At 42.8% G+C, this 27,821-nt stretch overlaps 1 protein-coding gene across 2 annotated transcripts; it reads right to left on the reverse strand.

Moving 5' to 3' along the window:
• Positions 1 to 209: 209 nt before the first annotated feature.
• SRPK1 (SRSF protein kinase 1) lies at positions 210 to 27,742 on the reverse strand. 2 transcript variants are annotated; one of them, XM_062625596.1, is made up of 16 exons: positions 27,584 to 27,742; positions 27,431 to 27,491; positions 15,691 to 15,809; positions 13,844 to 13,952; positions 12,932 to 13,019; positions 12,637 to 12,724; positions 11,126 to 11,232; positions 10,314 to 10,479; positions 9,614 to 9,639; positions 8,910 to 9,123; positions 8,225 to 8,650; positions 6,519 to 6,619; positions 5,536 to 5,643; positions 4,180 to 4,249; positions 3,676 to 3,768; positions 210 to 2,664 (listed from the first exon to the last, which is right to left on the reverse strand). In XM_062625596.1, the coding sequence occupies exons 1-16, from the start codon at positions 27,645 to 27,647 to the stop codon at positions 2,480 to 2,482; spliced, it is 2,025 nt and encodes a 674-aa protein (XP_062481580.1). In that variant the 5' UTR covers positions 27,648 to 27,742; the 3' UTR covers positions 210 to 2,479. The 2 variants fall into 2 exon arrangements, with proteins under 2 accessions (XP_062481580.1, XP_062481581.1); XM_062625597.1 differs by lacking the exons at positions 27,431 to 27,491; positions 27,584 to 27,742 and adding an exon at positions 18,962 to 19,219.
• Between the last annotated feature and the right edge of the window lie 79 nt (positions 27,743 to 27,821).

Raw genomic sequence — 27,821 nt, forward strand, 5'->3', positions numbered from 1 at the left:
CAGCAACAAAATCTTCACCTGCATCCTCTCCCAGTGTCTCATTCTGCAAATCACAACTAAGAGCTTGCCAGCAAAGAAAATGCAACCACTGGGCCATGTCTCAGAAAGGACACTTACAGAGGGAGCGTAAGAGGAACAGGGCTCAGTCATTAAATAATCTGTTTATTGTTACGGCTTTCACAAGGAAAAAATAAGACAAAGCACCCAAATAGAAAGAATAAAAATGTATTTTCCTTCAGGTTTTAGACTGACACAGCAAGTACAAATCCTTTAGTGTGAGCACTTTACGGCAATTTGGAGATTTAACAAACCCCAAGCAAATGAGCACACAGTACAAGACTGAATCCTGACAGTGGCTTCTGCAGGTCTTCAACTCACAAGCTGGCTTTAGCCTTGGCCATCATCGGAAGAACCTTCCTCCTCCAGTCTGGTGTGGCAGAGGGAAGGAACTCTTGGAGCTGAAGGTGCAGATCCCTTCTGGGAAAAGATCTTTAATGGGCCAGTCTCAAGTGCACAGGACCAGGTGAGCTTTCCAGACAACAGAAATTGTTTGCAATTTGTCAACGTATCTTCACAGTATGCAGAGAGCAGGTATTTTGGAACCCAATCCTGTCTGCAGTCCTTCTGTAACAGGTATGGAAGAACACACAACTGGAGAACTCCAGGTGAAAGTGAAAAAGTCAAATCAGCAGGTTAAAACTCTTTTGGTATATGACCTTCCTTTAATTTTAGATTATATGCATAGAGAACCTGATCTACCCCTAAACGAACATGCAGCATGATTTGCATTATAAGCCCAATCAGGCACTGGACCAGAGAAACTCTTTTCAAGTGGATTAAATGACACCAAGGTTTATGAATCAACGATCCTTACAAAACAGATTCCCAAACACTCATACAGAAGCAACACATTAACAGTGGTCTGGGCAGCTTTGGCAGTGTAATCCTCTTGGATTGCATCTACGTGGCCTCCAGCATTTTCCTGCTGTGACTTCTGGCCTCTGAGTGCCACCACAAATCCAAAGGCCTGTTTGGTCCAGGGTAAGGAAGTGCTTCTGAAGTCTCAATGCTGCCAAATCTTGTTTTAGAGAAGGATGCACTGAATCTGTAATAGGATCAGCAAGTCTAGAAGGAAGCCATCATAAAACTATCAAATGCCACAGTGATTTAATTAAAATTAACCCATTTCCTCACTAGATCCAACCCCCTCTGAGCTTATACAGAAACCCCATAGAACATTTGGGCTTGGGGTAACTCAAAACCAGCTTCTAATCCAGTTCTACATGGAGAAAGTCCACTTCTGCTACCTCTCCTTGTGCTAATGGCCCAGAAAATAAAAGGCAGTCCCATCCTGGGAAGTTCTTTCTGAAGGCCAGCACCTGAAGCAAGCGAAAAAAAAGGTCTTTACACTGGGCCTTCAAGGGTTGATTTGGAAAGTCAAGGGCTATAGTGTGGCTGTCATACAGATGCCACTCGGGGAAAAAAAGACAATGGTCAGAAATTAAAAACCAGAGTAAACTGCCTCAGTGAAAGCCTCATGGATACAGCAGCTGCCTCAAGCAAGGCAAAAAAGTGCCACTAAGGGATTAAAAAAGAACCCCAACAAAACAACCAACAACAAAAAACCCTTACAGCTCACTAAAATGCTTCAAGAGTTGCCTGCAACAGGGCTCCCTCTCTACACCCAAAGGGTGCACCCATCTGTATGCTGAGGATTGTGCGTGGAGTTAGTTCCAGCTTTTGCTTGTCACCTTTGAGGCACAGGCATTGCAGTAGAAAACGTCACTGAGTTCACAAACTATTCTATATGGGCACAGGGAAGGATAAAGTAAAGGAGCAGGGCACTTTGGAGGAAGAACTAAAGGATCCTAAAACCTAGGTTTAAATAGCTCTTTTTAAAAGGTTTAAGCAACTAGAACTAAAATTATGTGAGTGGAAAGCAAAGAACGCAGCACGCACCTTGAAAACTATGGAGGATTTCAAGACCTTTGCTCTACAAGGAACTAATGCCACCTTGGTGCCATCTGTTATTTCTCACCCCATTTCTGGGCCAACAGTGGGAAACTGACTCCTGACTCAGGGAGATAAGGAGGTGTTCACATCTTCACATCCCTCCCCTGGGAAGAGAGTTGAAATTTAGCTAAGGGAGCTTACTGAGCACAGCTGAGCTGTAACACGTGGGACGTAACAGTGAGGAGACTCAAAGGAAAAATTTCATATTCTACTCAATCAGTCTTTGGCAAAGTCCAATCAAGGCAAAATACAGATGATGCCCAGTGGCTGAGGAGAGTCCCCATGGAGTCACACAAGCAAAGTCAGCAGAACAGGTTAGATTTATCTAAAATCTTGGAAGCCTTGAAGGAAGAGCTTCACACCGAAAATGGAAAAGGATAAAAGAAGATCTGGGGAAGGGGCAGCTGGGTGCATGTAGGCTATGCTGTAAACCAGAGTGTAGTGCTGTGGCATTGGGCTGAAGCTTCTAGGAGTTAAGCCAGGGGTGCCTGAGACACTCTGCTGCTGTAGCTCGTTTCTCTGGGATCAGCTCCAACATAGGTAATAAGAAGTCTGTGAATGCAGCTGCCTCGTCTTGGGACCACTCATATTTTTCCACCAAGACTTCAAAAAGGCCCCAGGGCTTCAGTTTAGTTATGTGCTTCAGGTCACCTGAAAACCAAGACAGACAGGTGGTGTGAGACATGGGAAAAGAGCAGCTGAACAAAATAGGCCAAACAGGTGAACAAGACAGACTGAGCTCAGAAACTGTTCTAATAGTTGGGGCACAGGGAGCACAAAATGCTAGGGCATGCTGGAGGAAGAAAAATTATACTAAACCCCCTTTCTATCCACTTTTGAAGACTGCTCTGTAAAGGTACTTCCTTGATGGCTTCTTTTTCTTCCCCTCCTGCTATTTCTGGTCCATTATCAGCAAATATTAGCTTCATTAAATCACCAATTACACTAGTTGACATGGTGGACAACTGTGCCAAACACTGTGGAATACATGCAATACACAGAATCATAGAATGGCTTGGGCTGGAAAGGGCCTTAAGATCATCCAGTTCCACCTCCCTGCCATGGGCAGGGACACCTCACATTAGACTGTGTTGCCCAAGGGTCTGTCCAATACATGCAGCACTGTCTGAGGAAGCAATATACTACTGACAAAAAAGGGTTTGTTTTGTTTAATAAAAGTATTTTACCTTCTTCTTGAGGCTCAATATACTTCTGGGGTACTTAGAGCTTTATGATAGGGGTATAATCTGTCCTGAGCAACATGGCACAGGATGCAAGGCACTGTTTAGGTGTCTGGCAGGCTGGAAATGGGACAAAGCTGTCTACAGAAGACTTCAAAGGTGAGACAACACCTCCAACTGACAAAGATCAGCTAAATAAAGCCAAATCAAGTCTGAAGAAGTATCTACAGTACTGTTTTTCTACCTGCTGCATTTGATCAACATCAAGATGTCCAGTAGGATGTAGGATACCTTGAGCAGTCAGACAAGAATGCCTTGTATTTAGCTGTAGTTTTACTGATGAAGTCTTTCATAAAAGAAAGGAAAGGCTTAAAGAAGCATCTTTGGAAGCATCTGTTGTAAAATGGGATTTCCAGCAAGGCACTCATGTATCTGGCACAGAGGATGAGGGATAAGTGACATTTGCTTTGTTTCCTTTTACCTTTTTTGGTGAAAAACTCCTTGGAATATTTTCCTGCCAAAATGAGCTTGCGAGGTATCTTCCCCAGAAGTTCTATGATCAATGCAATGTGATCTGCAGTTTTTCAAGAGAAAAGACAGTGAGACAAATTCATACAAGACATCTCTATGCCCCAGTTTCCTTCTCTGTGTTACAAGGACAAAGACATCGTCTCCCTTAAAAATCACTTTGAGATCCACTTTGAAATCGGATTACGCTAAGCAGTGACAAAGTCAAGGGGGAAGTGGAATAAAAAAGGAAAGGAGAATTTGAGAAAATGATCATTTTGCGAAGCATGATAAGAGAATAAGCAGTAGGAGGGACTGGAAACACCAGAACAAGAACATGGACTTTACTGCACCATGCGTTACCACAGAGCACAGCTGGTGCTGATTTGGGTAAAGGATCTTTTCACAAGGAGCCTTTGCATTGATAACTCATAAGAGAAGGTGTCATTTGAAAAAGGAAAGACTTTGACAATCATACCTTCATCCCGTGAGTAATCCTCCCCAGAATGAGGCTCGAACAGATAGTCTCCTGTTGCTAATTCAAAGGCCTAAACACACAGAAAGGAGCATGTTAAATCACTTTAATACACCTCACACAATGAGATGTGCTGCAGGGTGATTCTGATTCTCTCTGTGGGCCAGAAGCAAAAAACCTGCAGAACTCTGGTACACCATTATAATCTTAAGATGTGCAATTCCTTAGCAACACTTTGAACAGCTGCAGTAAAAACCATCCTAGGCATAGCTTGGATGAACTCTGCATCAAGTAATCCTGTGTAGAATGGTACAAAGGCATTTCACAGACTCAGCCTGTTTGCCTCAACAGCATTTTGAAAAATGATGTGATGTCCAAACTCCAGACTGTTTTTCCTTTTTACAAAGTTTCTCCTCTCTCCCTGGATTTCAGACAGAAAAAGACCTTTTTCAAACAGTCATTCTCTGAACATTTTTCTCTAGATACCAAACCATGTTTTAAATGAGAAAAACATTCACATTCATTTCAACTCACCATTCCTAAATTCCAGAACATCTTTACCTTTACATATTCACTTTTAATCAAAACAGAACCTCTGACCTGTATTCTTAAGTTTTCTTTACAGACTGCTGTTGTCAAACTATTCAATCAGGCGCTTGGAGTAGCCACTGTGTGATTCTGGCCACAGGTTCTGCAGAGTCAACACGATCCTATCAGATACTCTGCTACATTTGTCCAAGACTGAAAATGATTTCACTCGCTATTTTCCAAGCTTAAAATGTAAAAGCCAAGCCTTGAGTTTGCAGAAAACACAGAATGAAGACACCAGACGTACACACAGGAACTGGCTAGACTGATTTGGTTTTGTAATTACCATATTCTACATTTGCCAGCTACTGCAGGAACTGCTTCAACCTCATCTCAGCATCACTCAGATTATACAATTATTCATGCAGAGGATGATTAAAATACAAAATTTTTGCCATTCATGCCAATGAAAAATGCAGAAGATAATTAAAATATGAAATTGTACTGAAGACATCTGTGTAACAGTGCTGGATGCAGCAGAAAGGCTCTTGTCTTCAGAACTGCACAGCTGCCATGTTCTTCCAATCATCTTTGAAATCTGCTGGTCCTGTAGAACAAAACTAACTTCCAAAAGGAAAGCCACATATGGCAAAGGAAATAAAGAAACCACTCTGGTATGCAGTCATGCTATTCATCAAGTCTGGAAGTTGTCTTAAAACCTGGGAGGGCTTTTCACCAGGCTTGGTTAGTAACTCAGCAGCCCAGAGCACACAAGAGCTGCACCGTGTGCTCCATGGAAGCAGTTAGAAATCCCCTAGTGACAGCACTCACCATACATGCTGTGCTCCAAATGTCAGCAGGGGTGTTATACCCTGATCCTATCAACACCTCCAAGGATCGGTACTGTCTTGTCTGGATGTCTTCAGTGAAGTGCTTGTGCTAAACAGAAGAAATGTTTTACTGAACAGTTGTGAGACTTTACAAGAGGAGAATCAACAACCTGGAAGGCCAGAGTAGCTCAAAGCTCATTCCCAGGGTACTTCATCTGAAATATACATCCTCATTCAACATTTATCTTCCTACAAATACTGTTCAAATGCTCTACATGAGACAATCATGAGTCCAGCAAACCACAAAAATAGCATAAGGGAAGACTGAGAAGCTACACCCTTCTCCTATCTGAGCATGACTCAGCTACCTTAAAAGCAAAGCAACACCAATGTAAGAGACCACCCTGCCAGACACTGCAAGCCTGACATGCAGTTCTGAGTTCAGGACTCATCTCTCCCATACGATCTGAAGTATTCTGCCATTTAAGCAGCCAAGAAAAAACAGACATTTCTTCTACAGGAAACATCAAACTCTAAAAGCAGAAAAGCACAAGCAAAGAATAAAACTATGAGTCTGTTTCATGTACTGCTGAATCCACTGAAGAGGTTTGACAAGCTAATGAACTATAGCACCAGCATGTCAGAGGAATTGTTTGCACTTTTCTTTCTCCAAGAGCACAACAGACTCCTTCAGAAGCTTCATATTCACAGATTTCTACATATTATGTGTGTCACTGGTCACAGGTGTATCACAAGTCATCTAATGACCACTGTGGCACACAGGCTGAAATCCTCTGTTAAAGGATGATTTCTTTCATTGCATTCCTGCTCACCTCTCTTTTGCTCCCCAAAGTAGTTTCAAACTGTCGCTACCTTCACAAGCAGGTCTAAGATAGATCTACTTTGCAAATTCTTTCCCATCTTGGCATCCTGTGAATGAATTATCAGGTTTAAACAATCAATGTGAAAAGACTGCACACTTACCACCCAGCAGGCATTTCCTAGGTCAGCTATCTTCACTTTGAGCTTATCTGCATTCTTGGGCTCAAGAGGATTAAGAAGGAAATTCCCAGCAGTTGATTTTCCTAGAGGCAATGTGTACAACAGCCGATTAAAGCTACATGGACAGTGTCACCATCTGTCACCCAAATCTTACTGCACTCCCCCTACACAAGAAAGGTCTCACAGATCAGAACTTTTCCCTCTCCAAAGCCTGGGTATAAAAATCACTCTGCACTGTGAACAGCTTCCACTATCAGGACCCGAGTGGTGTTAGAAAGCAGGAGGACAAGTAAGTGTACGCGAGAGGGACTGTTTCCAAGGCTCTTTGCACAGCCTTAAAAAGTCCATTTCCAGACAGGAAGATTTAAATAAGGGCATTGCCAGAAACAAAACAACCCTCTCAACCCTTAAGTCTTCCTAAATATTTGAAGGAGGAGAGTCCGCATATTAGAGCATCCTTCTGACATACCCATCACTCACTGCTGTAGTACACAGTTACAAGAGTTAAGGTACAGATTGGGAAAAACCACAGTGACACAACAGAAAGCAAAATATTAAGTCAGTAAATTACATCCAGCTGAAGCTCTAAAACTTTGGAGATCTGTGAAAAGCAAAAGACACCTAAGCTTATCTAGCAGGGGCATCCAACTAAATGCAGTTCAAGTTTAAATTTCACTTGCTACTTTTCATCCCTACAACTTTCCAGCGGTAATCTGCCAAGAAAAGGCTACAGGAAGAATTGTGGATGTTAATTTCTCCTTCCTTCTCCAAGCAGATATACTGTGCCTGATCTTGACTCAAAGTGCAAAAGGACAGGTTTAGCAATTGGCTCAAGGTTTTCTAGCACAGACACCCCTGGAATGGATTTAAAGTGCTGTTCACCACTGTGTCTTATGCTCTCCTAAACCCACAAGACTTACTGTTTTTGCCCACAGAAACAAATCATGTTTAAACAAAAGCAGTAAAGAGGGTTTTTTCCCTATGCTTTATTTCAGTCAGGCTGCATTTCCAGTTCTGGGAGAGCACTTATTTGTATTAAGTAACTGAGGAGTTACCTATGCTCCATTTTCAGAACTATCAGAACACACTGAGCAGTATTTATCCCATAATTTAACAGCCAGTGACTATTTGTAGACTTATATTTCTAACAATGAAAATCACATAAGCAACACCTGATACAAAGGAGGAAACGTTCCTATACTGAAAAACAAATGTATAGGTATTTAAAAGTGGGAATACTTATGCATTCAATAGTCAAAACTAAGGTACAGCTACAAATGGAAGCTACAAACAGTGAGTACCTCGGAGCAGGACTGTCATGTTAATTACTCCTGGCAGGAAACCACTCAAACAGATGGTTCTGATCACTTCAAATCTAGATTAGATCTAAGGCAGAAGTTCTTCCATGTGAGGGTGCTGAGGCACTGGCACAGGGTGCCCAGAGAAGCTGTGGCTGCCCCATCCCTGGCAGTGTTCAAGGCCAGGCTGGACACAGGGTCTTGGAGCAAGCTGCTCTATGGAAGGGGTCCCTGCCCGTGGCAGGGGTTGGACCTGGAGGAGCTTTAAGGTCCCTTCCAACACAAACCATTCAGCCTCCAGAATAGAGGTTCCTATTAATACCCTGAAGCGTTGGAACACAACTCTCCCTCACCAAGGAGAAAGGAGCCCTTACAGGGTTCCTCTTATACCTTTGCTGTCTGATGGGTTATTATTCTCATTCTCGTCCTCTGAAGGTATTTCTGTTCGGATGCTTTCTTGCAAATGATTAATCTCCTGCTCACTGAATGATTGCTCTTCATTGGACGTGGGCTGACACACCATGGAATCTTCTGAAGCTAAGGGCACAAAGGAGTCCGACATTGCTTCTTGAGGCCTATTCTCCAAGTCACCGTTACGCTGACTGTAATCACAACTATGCAAGTTTTCCTTCTTCTGTGTAAGAGTGTGATCACCACAGTCATTGGCATTATGAAGGTCATCCTCAAGTCGCACAGATCCTTGATTGCCAGATTCTGGGAAGTCTGCCATTTGTACTACTCCATTGCAGTTTATTTCTGTTAAGCATTTTTCCACACTGCTTTCCATCAGAACAGATTGCTCCTGTACAACTTCAGCTGCAAGAGTGGAAAAGAAGATCATAGTCTAAAAGTAATAGCTGAAGTTGCTCAAGGGAGCCTCAAGGGAGAAGTAGGAGGCTCTCAACATGTAATTTATGAATTCAGTTTCTAATAGGAAATATCCTAGCCTCTTTAGATGGGCAGAATGCAATGGAAACAGGTTAAGTAACAGCCACCTCTATTAAAGGTGCTCATTCATGCCAGCACAAGTGAAAGGACAACACTGTGCTACTTTAGCAATACTTTAGGTCCATACCTGTCTTTTTGATGGCATTTTCCTCTGGTGGGCTAACTTTTATGAGCATTTCCAGAGGGCTCTGAGCTTCTTCCTCTTCTTCAGGCTGTGTCTGCCCAGGGCTTGCTTCCTTCTCCATTTCTTCTATCTCTTGCATTCGCTTCTCTAACAACTCAGCCTGTCGTTTCTGCTTCTTTTTCAACTTCTTTTTCTTATTCTTTGACATTTTGTCAGCCTATGTGGAAGCAAGCAGAGAAACTGGACTGAACGTTTGGTAGTTCAGCAAATCTAAAATGCGTCAAGTTTAATTTATTTTAGATCTGAGGAAACAGTCTGGGATGAGAACTCTGGAGACAGTTCTTCCAAATAAAAAGCACACATTAAGGTTTTTGGAACAGCTGTCTATGGCTCTTACATGCATTTCTGTCCTAACCTGAGAAACCTGTGGTATTCTCCAGACAAGGAATTGCAATTAAGCAGAATAAAGGCACCTTCACAACATACCCTGAGCCCACCAAAAAGACTACTTATTCTGGTGCTTTATGAGCTAACACTGCTTACATCTCCAAGACAGCACTGAACCTGCCGCCTATGTCTGTGACAAACACAGATCACTTTACCTTCTGATACAAGGTTGCTTTCCCTTAATGTTGACTGCATTATAAAAGGATGCAGTAGATACTCTAAGCAGATGGATACTTACACATGAAAGCTTTTACACTTACTGGTTTTGGCTGTGGTGCAGTGCTCACTGAAAGAGAAAGAAGAGCAGTAAATTAGTATGTTTGTAAGTAAAAACTGCAACTGTGTTCTTATCTTAAAGGTAAGCTATCTGCTACGTGGTTTGGTAACATTAAAAATATATCAGCAAATGTTATTTTGAAGGCTCATTTTTCTACAGAAGTAGAAGAATTAAAAAAAGAGAGAATAACATGAAATGCATAATTAGAATTCCAGAGAATAGACTTGCTTGACTGATATCAGACTTAAACTTCCTGTCATGCAGCTTCATTTACTGCATGTATTATGCATCTTACTAAAAACAAAATGCAAACCAAAGCATTAAAATACCAAAGTTGAGGGAGCTTCCCTAAGGTATGCTATGATGGGCTCAGCTAAATGTTAGGATTGTAAGATTATGACTAACAGCCTTCCAACACACTGCAGTTGTTCTTCACAACTAGTCACAGGTACAATGCTTATCCTGGAGAGAAACAGAAGGAACTGGGAATGAGAGAAAGGCTGCTCTCAGATCTTTAGGGATGTTTCACGTTAAGGAAGCCATTTCTGTTACAAGTTTTCCAGACTTCTGCAAAAACACCAGGTAAATCATCTTTTTTACACCGTACTCAGGAAGTTTCCCTAGTGTGAGCAGTGACAATTTGGGGGGGGGGGGAAATAGCACCAATTTGCAGGAAAAGTCACCTGCAGAGCCGGATGGTGGGGGAGCCCCAGATCTTTGCCACTCTGTTGCTTCTGCAGCCAGCCTGCGGATGTACTGGTCGTTCACACACAGGAGAATGTTCTCAGGTTTAATGTCAGTGTGAATGATCCGACACTTTGTGTGCAAGTAATCCAGACCCTGAAGAACCTGCAGAGAGGGAAACTGATCCTTAGAAAAAGCAAAGGACAAGCAAACAGAGAGTGAAGGGAAACTCAAAATAGCCTAAGATGACCACTGAAGGGCTTCTGTGAGAATACTCCAGATTAGAGCTAATGTGATCAGTGGTTACTACTCAGTTCCAGGAAATACAAGATTCACATATAGATTTTAGCTGTGAACTTAAAATACTGTCTCTTTACTCTCATAATTTATCATAGTTGAAAATCTAATCTTAACACCCTACAATAAAATCATGTTCTCCTCCACCCCTTCACCTCAATGTAAGTGTGTGGTACTTCTTAGGCAACCATCCAGTATGAAGAACAGGTTTCTCTTGCTCTTTCCATCATTAAGCACCATATTTACTGAGACAGAGTTTAAAAGAAAAATATCTGCACTTATAAGGAATAACGAGGGTAACAAAAGGTTAAAAGCAAAGCTGGCCTCCCACCATGGTTCAAGTGTCAGAAAATAACAGGTTTTTGCAGTAGAGAAAGAAAATATTAACCCAAGAATGACTTGTTTTGCATGAGAAAGATACCAGTGCTTTTTGTTTTCTTCGAACTGAGGATTAGTGAAAGAGTTCTCACTGGGTCGAGTGAAACAGTGCAGTCAGAACTGAACAGGAACTGACCTGTTTGATGATCTTTTTGACACAAGGGAGTGGGAGCCCCTGATAATTTGACTTGATGATCCATTTCAGAAGATGATGCCCTAGAACTTCAAACACCATACAGATATCTGGAGCTTGGTCAAGGAAAAAGATGGAAATTCTGAAGCAAGGAGCCCTGAAGTCCCAGGACTGAGGATCAAAAGAAAACCATACCAGTTATATGCTTTGTATTAAAGAACTCTCATCCTTCTAACACAAGCTGCCTTCCTTAACAGTATCACCCTGTCCCACACATAAGTGTTGTTATGTAAAGCACAGAGGGATAGAGATGGCTAGGACAAGGGTCCTAACACAGCAGCAGCAGTCTCTGGCTTTGAGCGAAAGCCAGCTACACAAGCAAGTGTGCATTAGTAGCTCCTGCTAGTATTGAGGCAGCTTCCAGCCAAGAGTGTACGTTTTGGAACAACCTAGGCTCCTGCCCCAGGCAAAACTTAATGCCAGATCATTCTGTACCAGCACTACCTGAAAAGATAATAAAATTTGCATTTCATAAGTTTCTTTGCAACATTCTCCACCCTCCCTTGCCTCTTTACCAGCAAAATAAACTTTTGACAAGCCTCAACTTCAACAATATTTACATTATCTGCCTTTTGTCTATAAGTTCTGAACAGCTACAGTCACTCCAGTGACATCTTATTGTGCCTTTGCTTTAGAAGCTAAACTTCCACTTTATTAGGTTGCTTTTCTTCTACACTGGCAGAAAGTATTTCACAAGAGTGAAATAAATTCAAGATGAACTCAACATTTACTTGATGCTAAATACCAGAAAGAAGTTCATAGAGGAGATACATTATGGGGCTACTGTTTTCTAGAAGTGTTAGGTTTAGAGCCTACAGCTCACTGAAATCAAATTCAAGGGCAACAAGCACAGAAATCCAACTTTCTAATTTTAAGGGTTCACTACTGGGACTTGCCACAAATCACTGCCCATAAGAAGGCTGTTCACAGAACTAGAGAGGATTTTCAAAGCAATACACTTTAAATCTCCTAGAAATTTTTATGAAGTCCAAGGTAAGATGCTTTCATAACTAGAAACCCACCTTACTATCAAGTTACAGTGTGCATGTGTTTGCTGTTTTTACTTACTGCTCTTAGTATTTTATAGTGTTTTATTTCAGTAAGGGGTTATTACCAGGCTGCTTGTGAAACTGAGGGGTTGTGACAGAACGGCTCTTCTGACAGAGCCATTCTGTCCTCAATCGGAAAGCAGATGCAGCCACCCTCATGTTAACATGATCTCTCCTGTTCAAAGCATAACTAAGCAGTGCAGTCTCCACCACTTGCACATACTATGTCAGACTGAATGATCCTTCTCAAGCTGAGCAGGCAGTTCTGAGGCAGGTAATTCAACAGCAGGTTTCCTTGGGAAGTGAAAGGGCTGCCTGGACATTGAGCAGCAGCCCTGATGTGACAGCTACCTAGCTAACTCCCATCTTTATACAATTCTTTGCCTTTATTTCTCAAAAGGATACGAGAACCATTAACTCCTGAAATCTTGAAGTCATCCAATAACTGAACAACTCTCTCTTTACTTGGATCATTGGGATCGCTGTTGCGGACCTGCAGAGAAAATAAAAGAGGTTTGTGTTTCTTGAGGTAATTACCAGGCCAGAATATATTTTGAAGTCAGATCAACTGCATTACTGTTAGGTTGCTCTCCAACTTCTCTGCAGCCAGATGATCCAGAATGAAGCATGATAAATGTGAACTCCCCCAAAGAAGTAAAAAATAAAATAAAACATCAGAACCCCATTCTTGGGCACTCACCGATTTTAGCAACTTGATTTCATCCAGTGCTGTTTCTGTGTAGTGCTCTGCACTCTTCACCACCTTCATTGCCACAAATCTCCTCCCTCTACACACACAGAGTAAGTAAATTGGAGACTGTTAATGCTCAAAGAACTTATTTTCCAGGATTATACTAACTCTTCTGCGTACAAGAGAGCTACTTATTTAAGGCATCATGGAAAAATAAGTTTTAAGCACTCATGAAGACTGTCTTTGAGTCTTTTTTTTAATAGTAATTTCTCATAAAATAATAGTTCAGAGACTGCCAAACACACAAGCACTCTTTCCACACATATGGTTTGTTCTGTTAATTCCCTCTTGCACACTTGTATGCACAATCACAGAATCCCAAGGGTTGGAAGGGACTGCAAAAGATCATCTAGTCCAACCCCCCCTGCAAGAGCAGGGTAACCTAGAGTACATCACACAGAAACTTGTCCAGGCGGGCCTTGAATATCTCCAATGTAGGAGACTCCACAACCCCCCTGGGCAACCTGTTCCAGTGTTCTGTCACTCTCACAGTAAAGAAATTTTTCCTGATGTTCCCATGGAACCTCCTATGCTCCAGTTTACACCCACTGCCCCTTGTCCTATCACTGGACATCACTGAAAAAAACTTAGCTCCATCATCCTGACACTCACCCTTTACACATTTGTAAACATTGATGAGGTCACCCCTCAGTCTCCTCCAAGCTAAAGAGACCCAGCTCCCTCAGCCTCTCCTCATAAGGGAGATGTTTCACTCCCTTAATCATCTTTGTGGCTCTGCGCTGGACTCTTTCAAGCAATTCCCTGTCCTTCTTGAACTGAGGGGCCCAGAATACAGAAAGAAACTCTTGTGTTAGAATGTGCATTCCCACCAGAAACACCAGCTAGAACAGAAAGACTTACTGGATGTCCCAGGCTAGCCACACAGTGGAGAAGTGGCCCCATCCAAGCTTCCGAATCACATGGTATCGTCCATTAAAGAGATCTCCTATTTTCACCAGGTGATAACCACCTAGGAAAAACAGTGGGAAAGTTCTATGAAGTGATCTCACAAGCACTGAAGAGCAGTCTGTGAAACAAGCATCACCACTTGAGGCAGACTTGATGTGTTTTACATTTTTAATCATATAAACAAATGCAAATGTTTCTTTAACTGCATCTCACTGGAATAAATATAAAGCATGCCAGAAGAAGAGCTGCCAACAGCCCTCTGGTTGCCTGAAAAGCTTTAATATAATTGAAGTAGAATGACCAAGTTTTCCTCCAATTTTTAATGTAGGCCATCACTGTAGCACCACTAAACAGCATTTCTTCAGTGAAAGCATCTGAAGTCTACTGAACTAAGCACCTTTGGAAAGCACTGCTTCTGAGGTTCAGTAGCAGAATCTTACAGTTGAATACCAGCATTGCTTTGTCCTCATAACATGAAAGAGAACTGAACTCAAGACCCCAGTGGAGTTCCCCCTGCAACTACTTTCCTGACTGAAAGGCACTTTGCCATGTAACATGACTACAAACACAAAAGTCTCCTCCCTGTACCCCCAGTATCTCCCAAGCTGCTGACTATGCAGGAGGATTCCATGACAGAAGCAAAGACACAAAGACAACAGAATTTGCAGGAAACAGAATACAGAGAATGAACTGTGACTGTTAAGGTATAAATCTTTGCCAGAACCTGGAACTGCACCCTTGATTCCAGGCACTTACTATTCAACTGTGGTGAGCAAGTACCACCCATGAAACACGTGCTTTGTCAGGAAGATTTGCCTCTCTTGATTGGCTGGTTCATAAACAAAATGCAGAATTACTATCCATTACTTTGTTAGCTCCAGCAGCAGAAGTCCTTTTTCTTCACTTGAAGATTTCAGTTACAACAGTGACAGCTGTACCAACTGCAGTCACACAATGGCTTTTTCTTCTTCCCACCTGCTTTACAACTAACAAAATCCCACAAATACTTGGGTGGCATGCCAGAAGTAATGTAAATGCTTTGAAGTAAAGCACTGAAGCAGAAGAAACACTGCAATTAGAGGTCCCTGTGCTGTTTTACTGTGCATTTTTTATACATATATATGGCATTTGTTACATGCTTCTCCCTGCCTTTATATTTACAATAGAGTATCACAGAAGTAGTCTTACAAAGCACTTGGAGGTGGGGGCACATAGTCAAGCTTCTAGTAATTGATGAGTTAAATTTGTATGATCAGCGTTCTGTCATTTTTAAAGTATTTGCTGTGTTAAAACCAGTCTGACCCTTTTGATATACAATTATATACTGTGGTGTTTCCATTTGCTCTGTATTTAGTTTCTACTCTGAGAAAGAGTGGAAGCCTATATTTGCAGACACAAAGTTATCTGAAGAATGGTACAAAGATGATCTTCAAAAGAAAACAATGAAGAATTTGAAACTGATTTGAAGGATTTAAGTGTCCTTTTTCTGATGAAAATCAAAAAGGAACTGAATGCCTACTTGCTTTTACTGATTCTGAAAGCCCTCTGGCACAGAGGTAAAGCTAACGGCTTTAAATACCTTCATTAAAACCAGCTCCAACTCAAATATTGACTGATAGCAGAGGAAACCCTGGAAAATAGTTCCTCCTTTTCAGGTTAGTTTGAAAAACATTACTATTGTCATACAGTTTCAAAAAACTGTTAGAGTGAGTCTATTTTCATTCTCTACAGTAGATGGAAAAATGAAGGAAATTTTTGGTTACACTGAAAATCCTGTCCTGAAACAAGCAAGTCCTCACCTTTACAGTAATCATTTGGATCCTCTTGTTCATCATCATCTGATCCCAGGATTTCTTCCTCTTGCTCTGGAATATCATTCTCTGAATGAGCAGCAGGGCCCCGATGCTGAGTGTCGGGTCTGAAAGAGAACACACTGCATGTCTCACACACGTTACTCTTTAGTTCAGTAGTTTTCATTTCACATCAGGGACTGCTGATAATGGAGGAGATGCAATTATCAGCCTCCAGAAATCTATTTTCACATTTAAATGCTTTTACTCCTATGCTAGTATAAAAGTAGACACAAACAATTTTTCAGATAATAGTGAGAAATACAACTTAATGCCCTAGTTTCATTTTTAAAGTGGAACAAAGAAAAGACTGAAAAAGAGAGCAAGTTAAAAAGCTTGGTAATCCCACCAACGCATTACTGAACCCCTTCTCAGTGAGGATTTCTCTAAAGTAGATTTATATTTTAAGATGTCACCTCATATAAGAGCTGAAGATTTAAATGCCGGTTAATGTTATCTTAAAAACTAACATTAATTAATTTTGACTCCTTTGGTAAAAAAATCAAACTGGTGTTTTAGAAATTGGTCCCGTTTTCCTTTCACCTTTGAGATCAAATGAACATTTAATGATCCTTCTGCTTCTAACACTTCAGAACTCTAAACCCCACAATACTGGGCTGGCTTTCTCCTGCTCTCAGTGTGGTGGGCTGCATCCCTAGTCTGCCTCTTCACTGCATGTCTAAAGCTGGTGACAGTTGTCTGAGCTGTGGTGAGTGGGAATCCACAGAGCAGATGTTCTGTCAACCCTTCAAAGAGCTTGTGACTGCAGATGGATTGAGATCAGGCACCAAGGTGGTATTTTCTTTCCACTCCCACATTTATAAACAAAAACATTAATTTTGTGTGTTTAACTTTCACCAAATGTGTTACTCCAAGTTCCTGCTCGTGATCACGTTGGCAAAGGCCACCTCATTGCTCTCAAAGCATTTGAGCTGTGGCCAAGTTCCCTGAGCTACGGCATCCCCACATCCCCTGTACCCCAACTCTTCCTCTGTGGTAGCACACCGCTTACAGCAAAAAAGCTCCTGAAATGGTAATGCTAAACTAGGTAAGTTATTTACTTTATGTCCTGGGTTCAGCATTACAGGGAATGGTTAAATGCCTACAAAGTTTAATCTTCACTACCCTTTTGTCTGAAGCAAGGACATGAAAGCAATGCCTACAGTCCAGTTGCATTGGCAAGGTTTAATGGCAAAGCACTGCAGGATACACTGAGCTTTTCTTCTTAGAAGTATGAGATATTAAATAAAGCTGGAGTTGTCCAAAGAGGTGGGCAACACATTTCTTTACAGCAATGGATGTGGATATGCTAATGAATGTGGGCTTTTGGACCAGTTCTTGTAACTTATAACAGAGCTGGAGCCCTGCACATCATATCAGGGCGGTCCCACTGATCTTATGCCACAGGACAAATCTAGTATTTCAATTTTGACTAGTTATACAGCAGAATGAAGATTCAGTGTTTACACATGCACTCTGCTGAGACTTCATACACTAAATACATTACTACCATTCAGGCTATGGCCATCTTAAATATCTATGGAGCATAAAAAGGAAGAAACGAGCATTCCAATTTGATCATGACTGAATCTGTAGCCATTTACAATCTGACACTGAAGTTCATTAAGTAAAGAGGAGCTACAAAGGTCATCCTGGGCACAATTAAACCACTCGCCATTTATTTTCAGTCTGTTGCAAGTCCTGCTGATATCTTAATTCAGGTAGAGATAAGCAACTCAGATTAGTGATCCTAAGCAATAAAACAAGCCTGCCAGACAGTCCATTCCACTGCTGCCAGGCTAATAAGACCTATATTAACAACCGGTAGCTTGAGCCAGCCCTCGGATATTCAGTATTTAGACTTTCTGCCCCCATGAGCCACAGAATTACAAGTCAGGGGTAGGTAAAAGGAAACTGGGGAAGAGGGGAAAACTCTTGGAGGTCAAATGCTGCTTTACAAGTGCTGCATTCCTCTGGGAACGACTAAGCTACAAATAAAGTCAACTGTCCACAAATGAAGAGCGGACAGCAAAGGCAAGAAAGGGCCATGGACAGAATGGTGGAAGGTGAGACTGGATGCTCCCTATATAACAGGATCCTATTGACAGGGTAAAAAGCCAGGATGCACAACTGGATAGAAAGGAGTATTTAAGGCCAGTAGCCACACCCATAGCATAAGCAGTAGAGTATTTCTCCAAACACCATTTAAAGATCTTCACTTTTGTAACTGACGAAGATGGAGGGATTTGAGTGGATTCAAAAGAATATTCACCTGAAAAACCACAGCCTGAGTGCTTTGCAGTAATAGTAATTTCATGCATCAAGGAAGAAGTTACTGGAAGCACTAAACCCCATTCTCTCAGAAAGGGCTGATGAATCGTGCTGCCGACAGCCTTGTACCTGCACACCCTGTAGTATGCATCTGAGGCTGTCCTGGGGATCCAAAAGCATTTTGCTTCTATATTATCATCTATTATACCAACTATGTAATAGTGAGCTACATTTAGGTCACATACATTTTTACTGTACTATTTCCTTTATGAAATCACCACCAAAACAAATCTCATTCCTCTCCCTCCCTGTGAACATTCATTAGATGTTACTACATCCCACCACCTTCTTCCCCAAAGTGACCATGTCAGCTGCAGACAGAGATCTGATCAGTGCAGAATGTGTTAATACCAACGAAAAACAGACACACAAAACCACAGCCCTCCTCCATCTGCTTCCTCATACACACAGTATTTGAAGAGGCACAAAAGGCTGCTAAAGACATCAGAAAAATCCTTACTCTGTATTCTAAGATGACAACTGATACAGCTGCCAGCAACACTGCAAAATGCACATAATATATATGAAGAGCCTATAAAAATGGTTACACATTAAAAAAAAAAAAAAATCAAGTGTTCTGGGGTACTTCTTTGCATAGCCATCTCTGTTCTACTTATGAACATCTTGATCACCTTTTACTTTCGCTCTCTCAATGTGCTATTTCATCATCAGAATTCACTGTATTTGCAGGGTCTCTCTACAACTATAGAGCAGTATTTTACTTAAGGAAAACAACACGGAAAGCAAAATGCTAGATCTTTTATGGAGTGTTTTATTCATATCTAACTATATCCATATCTAGACCCTCCCAAAAGTCCTTATTTTCTCAAGAATGCCTGAAGAAGTGCAAATTCATAAGATGAAGAAAAAACTGAAGAGGGTAACCTACCTGCATGAAGCACGGCCTCCCATTGATAAAGATATTCCTGAAGACAGCCCAACAGTTTTGGAAAGAGCCATTAAAACCCAGCTGCCACACTGGTCAGGAAGAGGGGGACATCAAGGGCAAGCAGAGGGGCTGGTTCTTCTCAAACGCAGCAAAGCTTTGTGCAAGAGTGAGAGAGAAAAGGGATTTGCCTCCACCACCTAGCTGCAGCTGCACAGCACTGCATTGCAGGTGAAGGGCCTTGCAGCAAGGCTGGGGGGTGCTCTCCACTGATCTCCCTGCAAATTCACTCATGTTAGGGGTTGAGCATAAAGAGATTCATCTCCTTCTCAGAGATTCACCTCCTCCTGATGTTTACACCCTGTCTCAATCTTCCCTCTAATGAAAGTAGAAATTCAGTCAGATACTTCACTTCATCTTCCTGAACAAGCCGGTTTTATTTGCCTATTCAATAGTCCACTGGATTCAAAGCGTGGATGGAGACAAGGCTCATGGTAATTGCTGACAGTACAACCCTTTTGATACAGAAATGCCAGCATGATCACACAGGAGAGAAAGGGCCTTCAAAGTAAAGAGTCATTTTCTGATGTAATTCCAAACCTCCCCATCCAGCATTACACACAAAACTGATCCTTTATGTTTAAAAGTAACAACACAAGCAGACGAAGGAGTCAAATCTCCCTTAAAAAGGGTGAACTGAGGGTTCTTCAAAGTAGCAGGCACTTATCATCATCCTCCAATGTAGAATTAACCAGCCATTTCCTGTGCCTGTTTATCCTGCTCATTTATGCAAGTGATAGGGGAAACATGTCAGCAACAACGTGACATGGCAAGCAGTCATTTAGAGATTTTTCCCTGCTGTGGAGGACTGTGTATTAGTGAAAGACACTCTGAAGCTGGCCCTGCAGTTTTAAACCAAGGAGAACTGATTTCATCTGACTGTAGATCTAACATACCTTCACCTTAAAAGGATGTTCAAATTTCAGTGAGCATTTAACAGCTTCACAGTGACAAACATCAGAAGAGGTATTAACAACATGCAGTATTTTCCACTGTAGACAAGATTTTGCTCCACACTGATTGAATCTATCACCTGACAACTCTGTCCCCCCTGCAATGCCCAGCAGGGACAGCAACAGGTATTTGCAGGAACTAAGCTTTCAGTCAGTCACTTATTCCTTACAAAAAGTGTTCAAAGAGTCTCGAGTTTTCTTTCTAGAGTTTCTCCTGCCAGTTTCCCACAGAATCATTTATCTGGTCCATGCACTAAAAGTAAAAAGTGATTAAAAATGATGTGTATTCTTACAGATTTGCACTGAGGTGGAACCAACAGCATCAGGAGGATGAGAAGATGGGATAGCAGTCATGCCTGTTAGCAGAGGCAGTGGAATGAAAAGTAGTGCTCTTGGTGCTGTGGAGCAGCACCAGCATGGGCCCCTTGGCTGCCTCTATAGATCGCCAGTGAAGCCATCACAGTGGTCAAGTCTCAACTTCACCACCAAACCTCAGAACTTGTTTTCTCTAGCCCGGTAACTTACATAAAACACTTGCAGAGGTGTTTCATTCTCTTAATCAAGAGCATTAACACTGACATCTTCAAAACTCTATTTTGTACAGGAAGTGTTTCTCCCTGTCCCCAAAATGGCAGAAGTATCACCACCCATACTACTTACCTACCTGCTTTGAGCAGATACAAAAGCAGAGCCCCATCCACCTCCAAGCAAGGAAGACAGCATTTAATCCAAATTACTTTTCTCACATCGAACATACTTATATATGTGCTAACAAAAGAGATACTTGGACTCCTTTTCACCTCAGTTTCTTTGACACTTGCAGGGATGATGCCAGTCTGCTTTCCTAAGTGATTTTTAAGCCACCAGCAGCATAATCTTTACAAACAGTCATTCCTTATTTGTAAGCTCAAATGACACACCTGAAACATCCCCAAAGAGAATTCAGTTCAGGGAATGCAAGGCTAATGAGGAATCCAGCTCATACTGTAGGAGACACAGGTAAGAGCCCTGCAACACACTAAGGGACTCCTGCATCGCTTTCCACCTCAACCACCCAGCCAGGGATAACCAGGGCTGCACACCCACTGCAGCCAGAGCTTGCTCCAAGTGCTACTGAGATCATTTTCATTTGGGGAAATAGGGGGGAAAAAAGGCTCCTTATGGGATGGTGAAAAGCCAGGCTTTCAAATTTCTCTCCCACTTTCACATGCACGCATTAAGACAATGCCTATTTAAGTACAGTATGCTTGTCAGACTGCATCTCGTTACTATGCTATAGTGTGCCTGTAATTCCAGAATCATGTTAAGGCATTCCCAGTCAGAACAACTGCTTCTGGTGCCAGCCTCCAGCACTTACACACAGATCTGATGGCAAACCCAGTGACTGATAAATATTGTACTGCTTAGACTCAAACTTTCACTATGAATTCAGGTCTGAGTTGATAAAAGTATTTTCCTTGCTTGTATACACTTTACCGTTCTGCTCAAGAAGGTTTTGAGGGGATCTGAGGGAATTATAAATCACAGATTAGGAGGGGAGACTTAAAAGTCTATAACCCACATTATTTTGTGATTATTGCCACTCATTCACTCTCGCATCCCAATTTTCCGAATACAGAACCAGTATTTTCTGCCAGCAGGGCAAATGCACAATACTTGCTGCTGTGGGGCAGCTGTCCCAGGGCTACGGGAACACCACCGCTGAGACCTTCAGAAGACCTGAAATGGTCTAACGTTTAGTTTTGAAGGAAGAGTGCTCAGAGGTACTAAGACATACTTCTGTTCAGTGGCTCCGTGGGAGTTCAGTCTTGAACATAGGTAGTAATTTCACAGAACAGTAGCACTGCACACAAATAACAGGCAATCAAGTCTCCTGCTCCCCGTACCCATTCACCCACACAAGCATTAAACAAGCTGTTTGTAAAACCGTCTGCTGTTCCAGCTATTCCAAACCAAGGGACTTCCATGGAAACCAGCAGATCTGCAGTTGTGTCCTGTCACAGTCTGATAATCACTTCTGTGTGTGAATGAAAAAATCCTGTGGGCGATGCATTCTGACTCTACCTTAAACTTATGTTCAAAAGAGCTATGAAAGATGTAGCCCTGATATTAATTATGAAAGACAGGTGAGGAAAACATAATCCAAGATCCTGATCGCAGGCCAAGCTCTGAATAAGGAAGTTGAGGAAGAATATGAGAGGATTATCAGAACTCCAGGGCTCCACAAAGGCAGCAGGAAAGCAATGCAAGCAAGAGATGCAATAACAAACTGAGGAGTATCAGACTTCTGATCAGAACCTTCTGCTCCCCAGACAGCACAGATGGAAAAATCACCAACTTCCTTGTCTCTCTTCACAGCAATTCTATTGAGGAGGAAGAAAGAAGTGAGGCTTCACTGCGTGTCACAAGTCTGACCAGAAGACTGCAGACAACTGGAGATCAGTTCCTTGAAAATACCAGATATTGCAGGCATTTGGGAAAAGGAAGAGGAAGTAAAACAGGGGTACGGTACCAACTCAGCTCTGCCACTGCCCTCCCTCCAGCGGTAGAGGGAGCCAGAGCAACCACTTGTTGTGAAGCTTGAGGGAGAAAATGCAGCTCAATACATACAACACAGATCCCTGATTCAGGATTCTGAAAAAGGAACTCTTAAAAGAAGAATTGGAAGAAGTGTTGTCTGGAAAAGAAGCACTTCAACACAATCTCCAGGAGCTGAAGAATGCCAGTGAAAAAACAAGGACTGAAAATCAAGATCTTTTAAGCTCATATTGAAGAGCTCACTTGAAAACTTGCTCTTTAGGAAATTCAAATACAAGAACAGCAAAAAAGATCAGAAAAACAACACTTCTGAAACAAAAGGAAACTGAACTCAGAAATGAGAAAGACCAACCGAGTTCTTTATAGAACTCAGTAAATCTGTAAGAAAGGATTAAATAAATTCATCAGCACACACAGAATTAGGAGACAGCACTTCAGCTCGAGTTTCCAGAACAAGCCACACACTGTAACTGGGGGGCTGCCACTACCTTTGTAGTTATGCAGGCTCACAGAAATAACATTCTGCTTTGAGGAACAATTGGTTCAACATCCCTTACAGAGAACTGCTGGGTTTGTGCACGAGTCAGCCAGCTTCTCCTGGAACAAAAGACACTGCTGAAGCAAGACACTGGACTTGATGAAACAGCATTATCATTTGGGCCTGCCAAAAACGCACACGTCACCTACACATCATACAGCTCTGTAAGCCCAGTTCTAGTAACATGCTATTTTTCTTCATTTCAGAGAAAATGAGGTATAACACAGAACTTTTTGTTCAGTTTCTTGGCTGTTTTATTTTGAATCCGGATGGGGTTTTTTAGCCTGTTTTTAAAACTCTGGGTCTTAATCTCAGCAGTAATCTAAAACCTCATTTTTTTCCTAGGACAAAGAGAATAGTTTGAGCTTCTCAGGGTTTGCAAAATACAACACAGAAAAAAAAAAACCAAAACAACCTAGGGTATTTTACTGGCAGTTGTGGTCTAACAGTCAAACATGCTTGACTGTATTACAAATTAATAAAGCCATTGGTAAAGTACACCTGTATTTGTATTTTAGTTCAAATAGAAGCTTGTCTTTTCAAAGAGAAGCTCAGTTTTGAAGTACCAGATCTTCTTCATGTATCAGGCTTTGGTTCACAGAGCTCAACAGCCTTAGAACACAGGACATTAATCTTTTTGCAATGAAAGCATGCAGATGGCATGCTCCAGTATCACTTCAACCAGGAATGGACGTTATATCCATACAGGAACTAAGTCCAAGCAACAATCCCCTCCAAACAGCATTTGGGGTCTTTAAAAAAAAATAAAAATAAAAAAATCAAGCTTTATAGCTCCTGTTTGCCTGCACTGCCTCCTGAGCAGACTCTGCCTTACCGCACACACGTGGCATGGGGACCTGCAAAGCAAGAAGCAGCCACCTCGTGGTGACGGAAAGGCGGAACTGCTCAACTGCCATCACTCCTTCCTCCTGCTGCGCTCATGGATGTCCCCATCCAGCACTGCTCACACACCACCACAACACAGGAGTAGTTCTGTTCTCACTTCCCTACAAGTCAGACAACGAAAAGGAGCACAAGAAGCAATCCCAGCACTGAGCAGCTCCTTCACCCTCCTAAGGACGGCTGTAAATAGGCCCATCGCATTTGTCTGCCAACACCAAACCTCAAAGACACTATTAACTGCTTCAAAGTGCAAGGATCTCCTGCATTACGGACAATTGGGCAAAAATTACTACCTGGATGCACCTCACCAGATACAGCTGTTGGAAGAGTTTAATTAAAGTTCTAGTAAGAAAAAAGCTTGGAAGCATACTTTTTAAAAGCTCCTTTTAAAAAGATGGGCTTTTTTTGAGCACCTTTGGGAATCAACTGACCTTTAGTGCCCAAGATGCTCACAAAATGATAAATTAACACATCAAATATTACCCCAGATAGCTTTCAGCAAAGCTCTTTCCTGGCAGCAGTACATACCACAGTAGCCAATGTATCAAACTCCCTGGGCTTTATTAGCAACTACAGCTGTGACGTCTGGATTTCCTGAGATGTTCTTAGTATTAAGGAAAAGACTAGCAGAAGGTTGCCTCTCATCTCCAAAAATAATTTAAAGAAATTTTCATCCTAATTCCTTGCCTTTTTTATGGAAAAGATTGAGATAAGAAGAAACTGAAAATTATATTCTTCCAACTCCACAATTACAGCCACAGGACCAATGAGGTGGGCAAGCAGAAGCTTCCTAAGCAGATCTGAGACATCTGGTTTCATGGTTCTGCCAGACTACCAAAAGATTAGGGGTAATTTCAGGTGAGAAGACACGGATACCTCTCCTTTGCATTATCAAGAAACCTCGCCTGTGCCCTTTCCACAGAGAAGTACGTGAGGACAAATGCACACTTACAGAATCCCAGACTGGTTTGTGTTGGAAGGGACCTTAAAGCTCCTCCAGCTCCAACCCCTGCCACAGGCAGGGACCCCTTCCATAGAGCAGCTTGCTCCAAGCCCCTGTGTCCAACCTGGCCTTGAACACTGCCAGGGATGGGGCAGCCACAGCTTCTCTGGGCACCCTGTGCCAGTGCCTCAGCACCCTCACAGGGAAGAGCTTCTGCTCATCTCAATCTCCCCTCTGGCAGGTTAAAGCCATTCCCCTCATCCTAGGGGGACATTCACTCCATCACTGATACCAAATAAAACTTTTAAGACAGGAAGGATGGGAAGAAACAGGAACATCCTGAATTTGTGGTAAATGAAGAATTTGATTGACCTTCACATTAAAAAAAACCATCATCATCTAGATGGAACTTTAATTAGTATTTACAAGGGTTTTCTGAAAATAGCCAATTTAGGCTGGTTTTGTCTGAACCTAAATAGTAGCAGTTTTAACTTGTGAATGATGAAAAAAAGCCCTAACTTTCTTGGTTTGTACTATACACAGCCCATTTTGATTATTTTTATCCAAGCTGGTGTTTTGGTTGGTTTTAACTGGATTGGGTGGACAGGGAAACTTAAACCAGGTGTAGCTCATTTCTAAAGTGAAAGCTATTTTGAATTGCTCGAAATCCCTTCAGAACATTCTCTGCATTTTTATAGTTACCTATAAAAAGATAATTCCTAATACTTACCAATCTTAACCTTTTAAAATCAGTCCTTTCATGCTTTTTACTGCCCTTCATCCAGCAAAAATTACATGTATGTGATCTAACCAACTACATGGGAACATTAGATGTTAAAAGGATGCTCCATGTGGTTTCAAGTTTATATTTTATAGAAAAAAAAAATCTTGCAACAACCCAACTACGCTTATTTTAGAAGATTTAACTAGAACAGCTTTGTATTTAAATAGCATAAATGTTGTGGAGCTACACCTGAAGTTAGAGGCTGACACTGGGTTCTTTTTGTGGTACAACATAAAGTACATAAAAAGTACATGCAAGTTCCTGAGGCAGGATCCAAGAAACTCACAGTACCAGGAAAGAGAGTTGAAGTATGATGTTTAAGACGATAAATGCAGAATTTACAACTAGCTCTTCACTCAAATCAAGGTTAGTGGTAAACCCACCAACTAAGCAGCAGTGCAGTTAACCTGTTCAGGCTTAAGGTTAAAGGTTAAGGCTTAAGGTTAAAAGGAGTTAAAATACCAGCCAGAACTGAAAGTTACCATTCAGCAACCTCAGAACTGACACAGAAATGGGTCTTTCCAGCTGCAGGACTCTATGGGCAGTCAGTATTGTGTGTCTGCAGCCAAGCAAGAAAAAGTAACAGAGAATTAAACAACAATATTCGTTCAGAAATTAGGATGCAGATCGTGGTTAGAAAGAGGAGAGCTCTTAAGAAATTATCCTAATGCTGCCATCAAGAAATACCAGGAAGACAGACAAAGCAGCACGGTAACTTAAGGCACTCCTGGAGTTTAACTAATGCTCTTCACCCCTCAGAAGCTCCATCTCAAACCAGCTGAATCTTTGCTGGAGACATTCAGAAAGTATTTTAAATCCTCATGATTTGTCAGAGGAAGTTACCCAAAAAGCATTAAAGAAAACCATCTCCAGCTCCCTCCCAAAGCCTTACTCACTGAATACCTTTGTTTTTAAGCCCCAGCGAGTATAAAACCTCCTGAGGTACCCAAGTTTTTACACAAAGAAGCAGCATTTTACTGAACATACATAACTGGCACTAAGATTTCCACCGCCTTCTACTCTAAAGGCATCCCGAGCAGCACTGAAGGCAGTACTTAATGCAGTCTGGTGGGAGCCACTGTTCAGTGCTTACTTGAGATCCTTTAATTTTATATATGCATTCAAAAGCTCACCACATATAAAGGCTTGTGACATTCCTGCGGTAGGAGAAGCCACAGGAGAGCATCAAAGGTAGAAAAAGAAGTCAACACCACATCACAGCGTTCCTACGGCGAGATTAAATAATAAAAGCCGAGGTGCGGTGGGGAAAGATTCAAGAGAAGCTGGTTCCTAAAGGCAGTAGTTACTACGCTGCCTGGCGGGGGGTCAGAGAAGGGAGATGCCGCCGGCAGCCCCCATGCACAGCCCGGGGCTGAAGGACGGGGTCTGCGGGGACACAGCAGGGCCCGAAGCGGCTGAGCACGACCGCAGCTCACCACCGAAAACCGGGGCCGCGGAGCCTCCTCACCCCGGCAGCTCGCTCCGCAGCCCGCCCAGGAACCCGCGGCAGGGCCCGGCGGAGAGCGGGGCAGCAAAACCCGCCGCCCCGGGCCACCAGCCGCCTGCCCGTGCCGCGGAACGTGCCTTCAATTAAAGCCGCCTCCAACACCCGCCTAGCCCGAGGGGTCCGCAGGCTCCGCCGCCCCGTGAGCCCCGTGCCCGCGGGCAGGGCCGGCGGTAACAAAGAGGCGGCAGGAGGCAGCGCTGAGGCGGCGGGAGCTGCCGCCTGGAGGGGAGCGGGGGCCGCACTCACTTCCTCTGGGCCTTGTCCTTCTTGGCTTTGGTCCGCTTCTTCCGGGCCTGCAGCGCTAGCACTGAGGGGAGAGAACGGAAAGACCTGAGTGACAGCGGGAGGAGCACTGCCCGGGGCGCGCCGCGGTGCCGTGCGGGCCGCCGCGGGTCTCACCTTTCCGCTCCATGGCCGTCAGCGCCGGGCGTCCCTGCCCCCGCACCCGGGCCCGGACGCGCATGCGCGCCTTGGCCACCTGCGCGCGCCGCCCCGAGGCCTCATCCTCGCTCCAGCTCGAGCTCGAGCTGCTCCATCGGCCGCCGGCCGCGAGGCGGCGCTGCCACGGCACCGCCATGGGGGCCGCGCCGCACGGCGGGCGCGGGGAGGCGGCGGCGGCGGCGGCGGCGGTGGTGGA

This window comes from Pezoporus occidentalis, unplaced genomic scaffold (assembly GCF_034315485.1).
Source record: "Pezoporus occidentalis ecotype Australia unplaced genomic scaffold, CSIRO_AGI_Poc_V1 ctg280, whole genome shotgun sequence".
Taxonomy (NCBI): Eukaryota; Metazoa; Chordata; class Aves; order Psittaciformes; family Psittacidae; genus Pezoporus; species Pezoporus occidentalis.

Bases quoted from the DNA above. Each gene is read 5' to 3' on its own strand.
- SRPK1 (XM_062625596.1), bottom strand. From the start codon at position 27,647: ATGCGCGTCCGGGCCCGGGTGCGGGGGCAGGGACGCCCGGCGCTGACG. The intron at 15,810-27,430 runs GTGAGTGCGGCC...GTTCTCTTTCAG, and splicing joins AAGGACAAGGCCCAGAGGAA to ACCCGACACTCAGCATCGGG. The intron at 2,665-3,675 runs GTAAAAGGAAAC...CTTGGTTTTCAG, and splicing joins GGAGTTTTTCACCAAAAAAG to GTGACCTGAAGCACATAACT.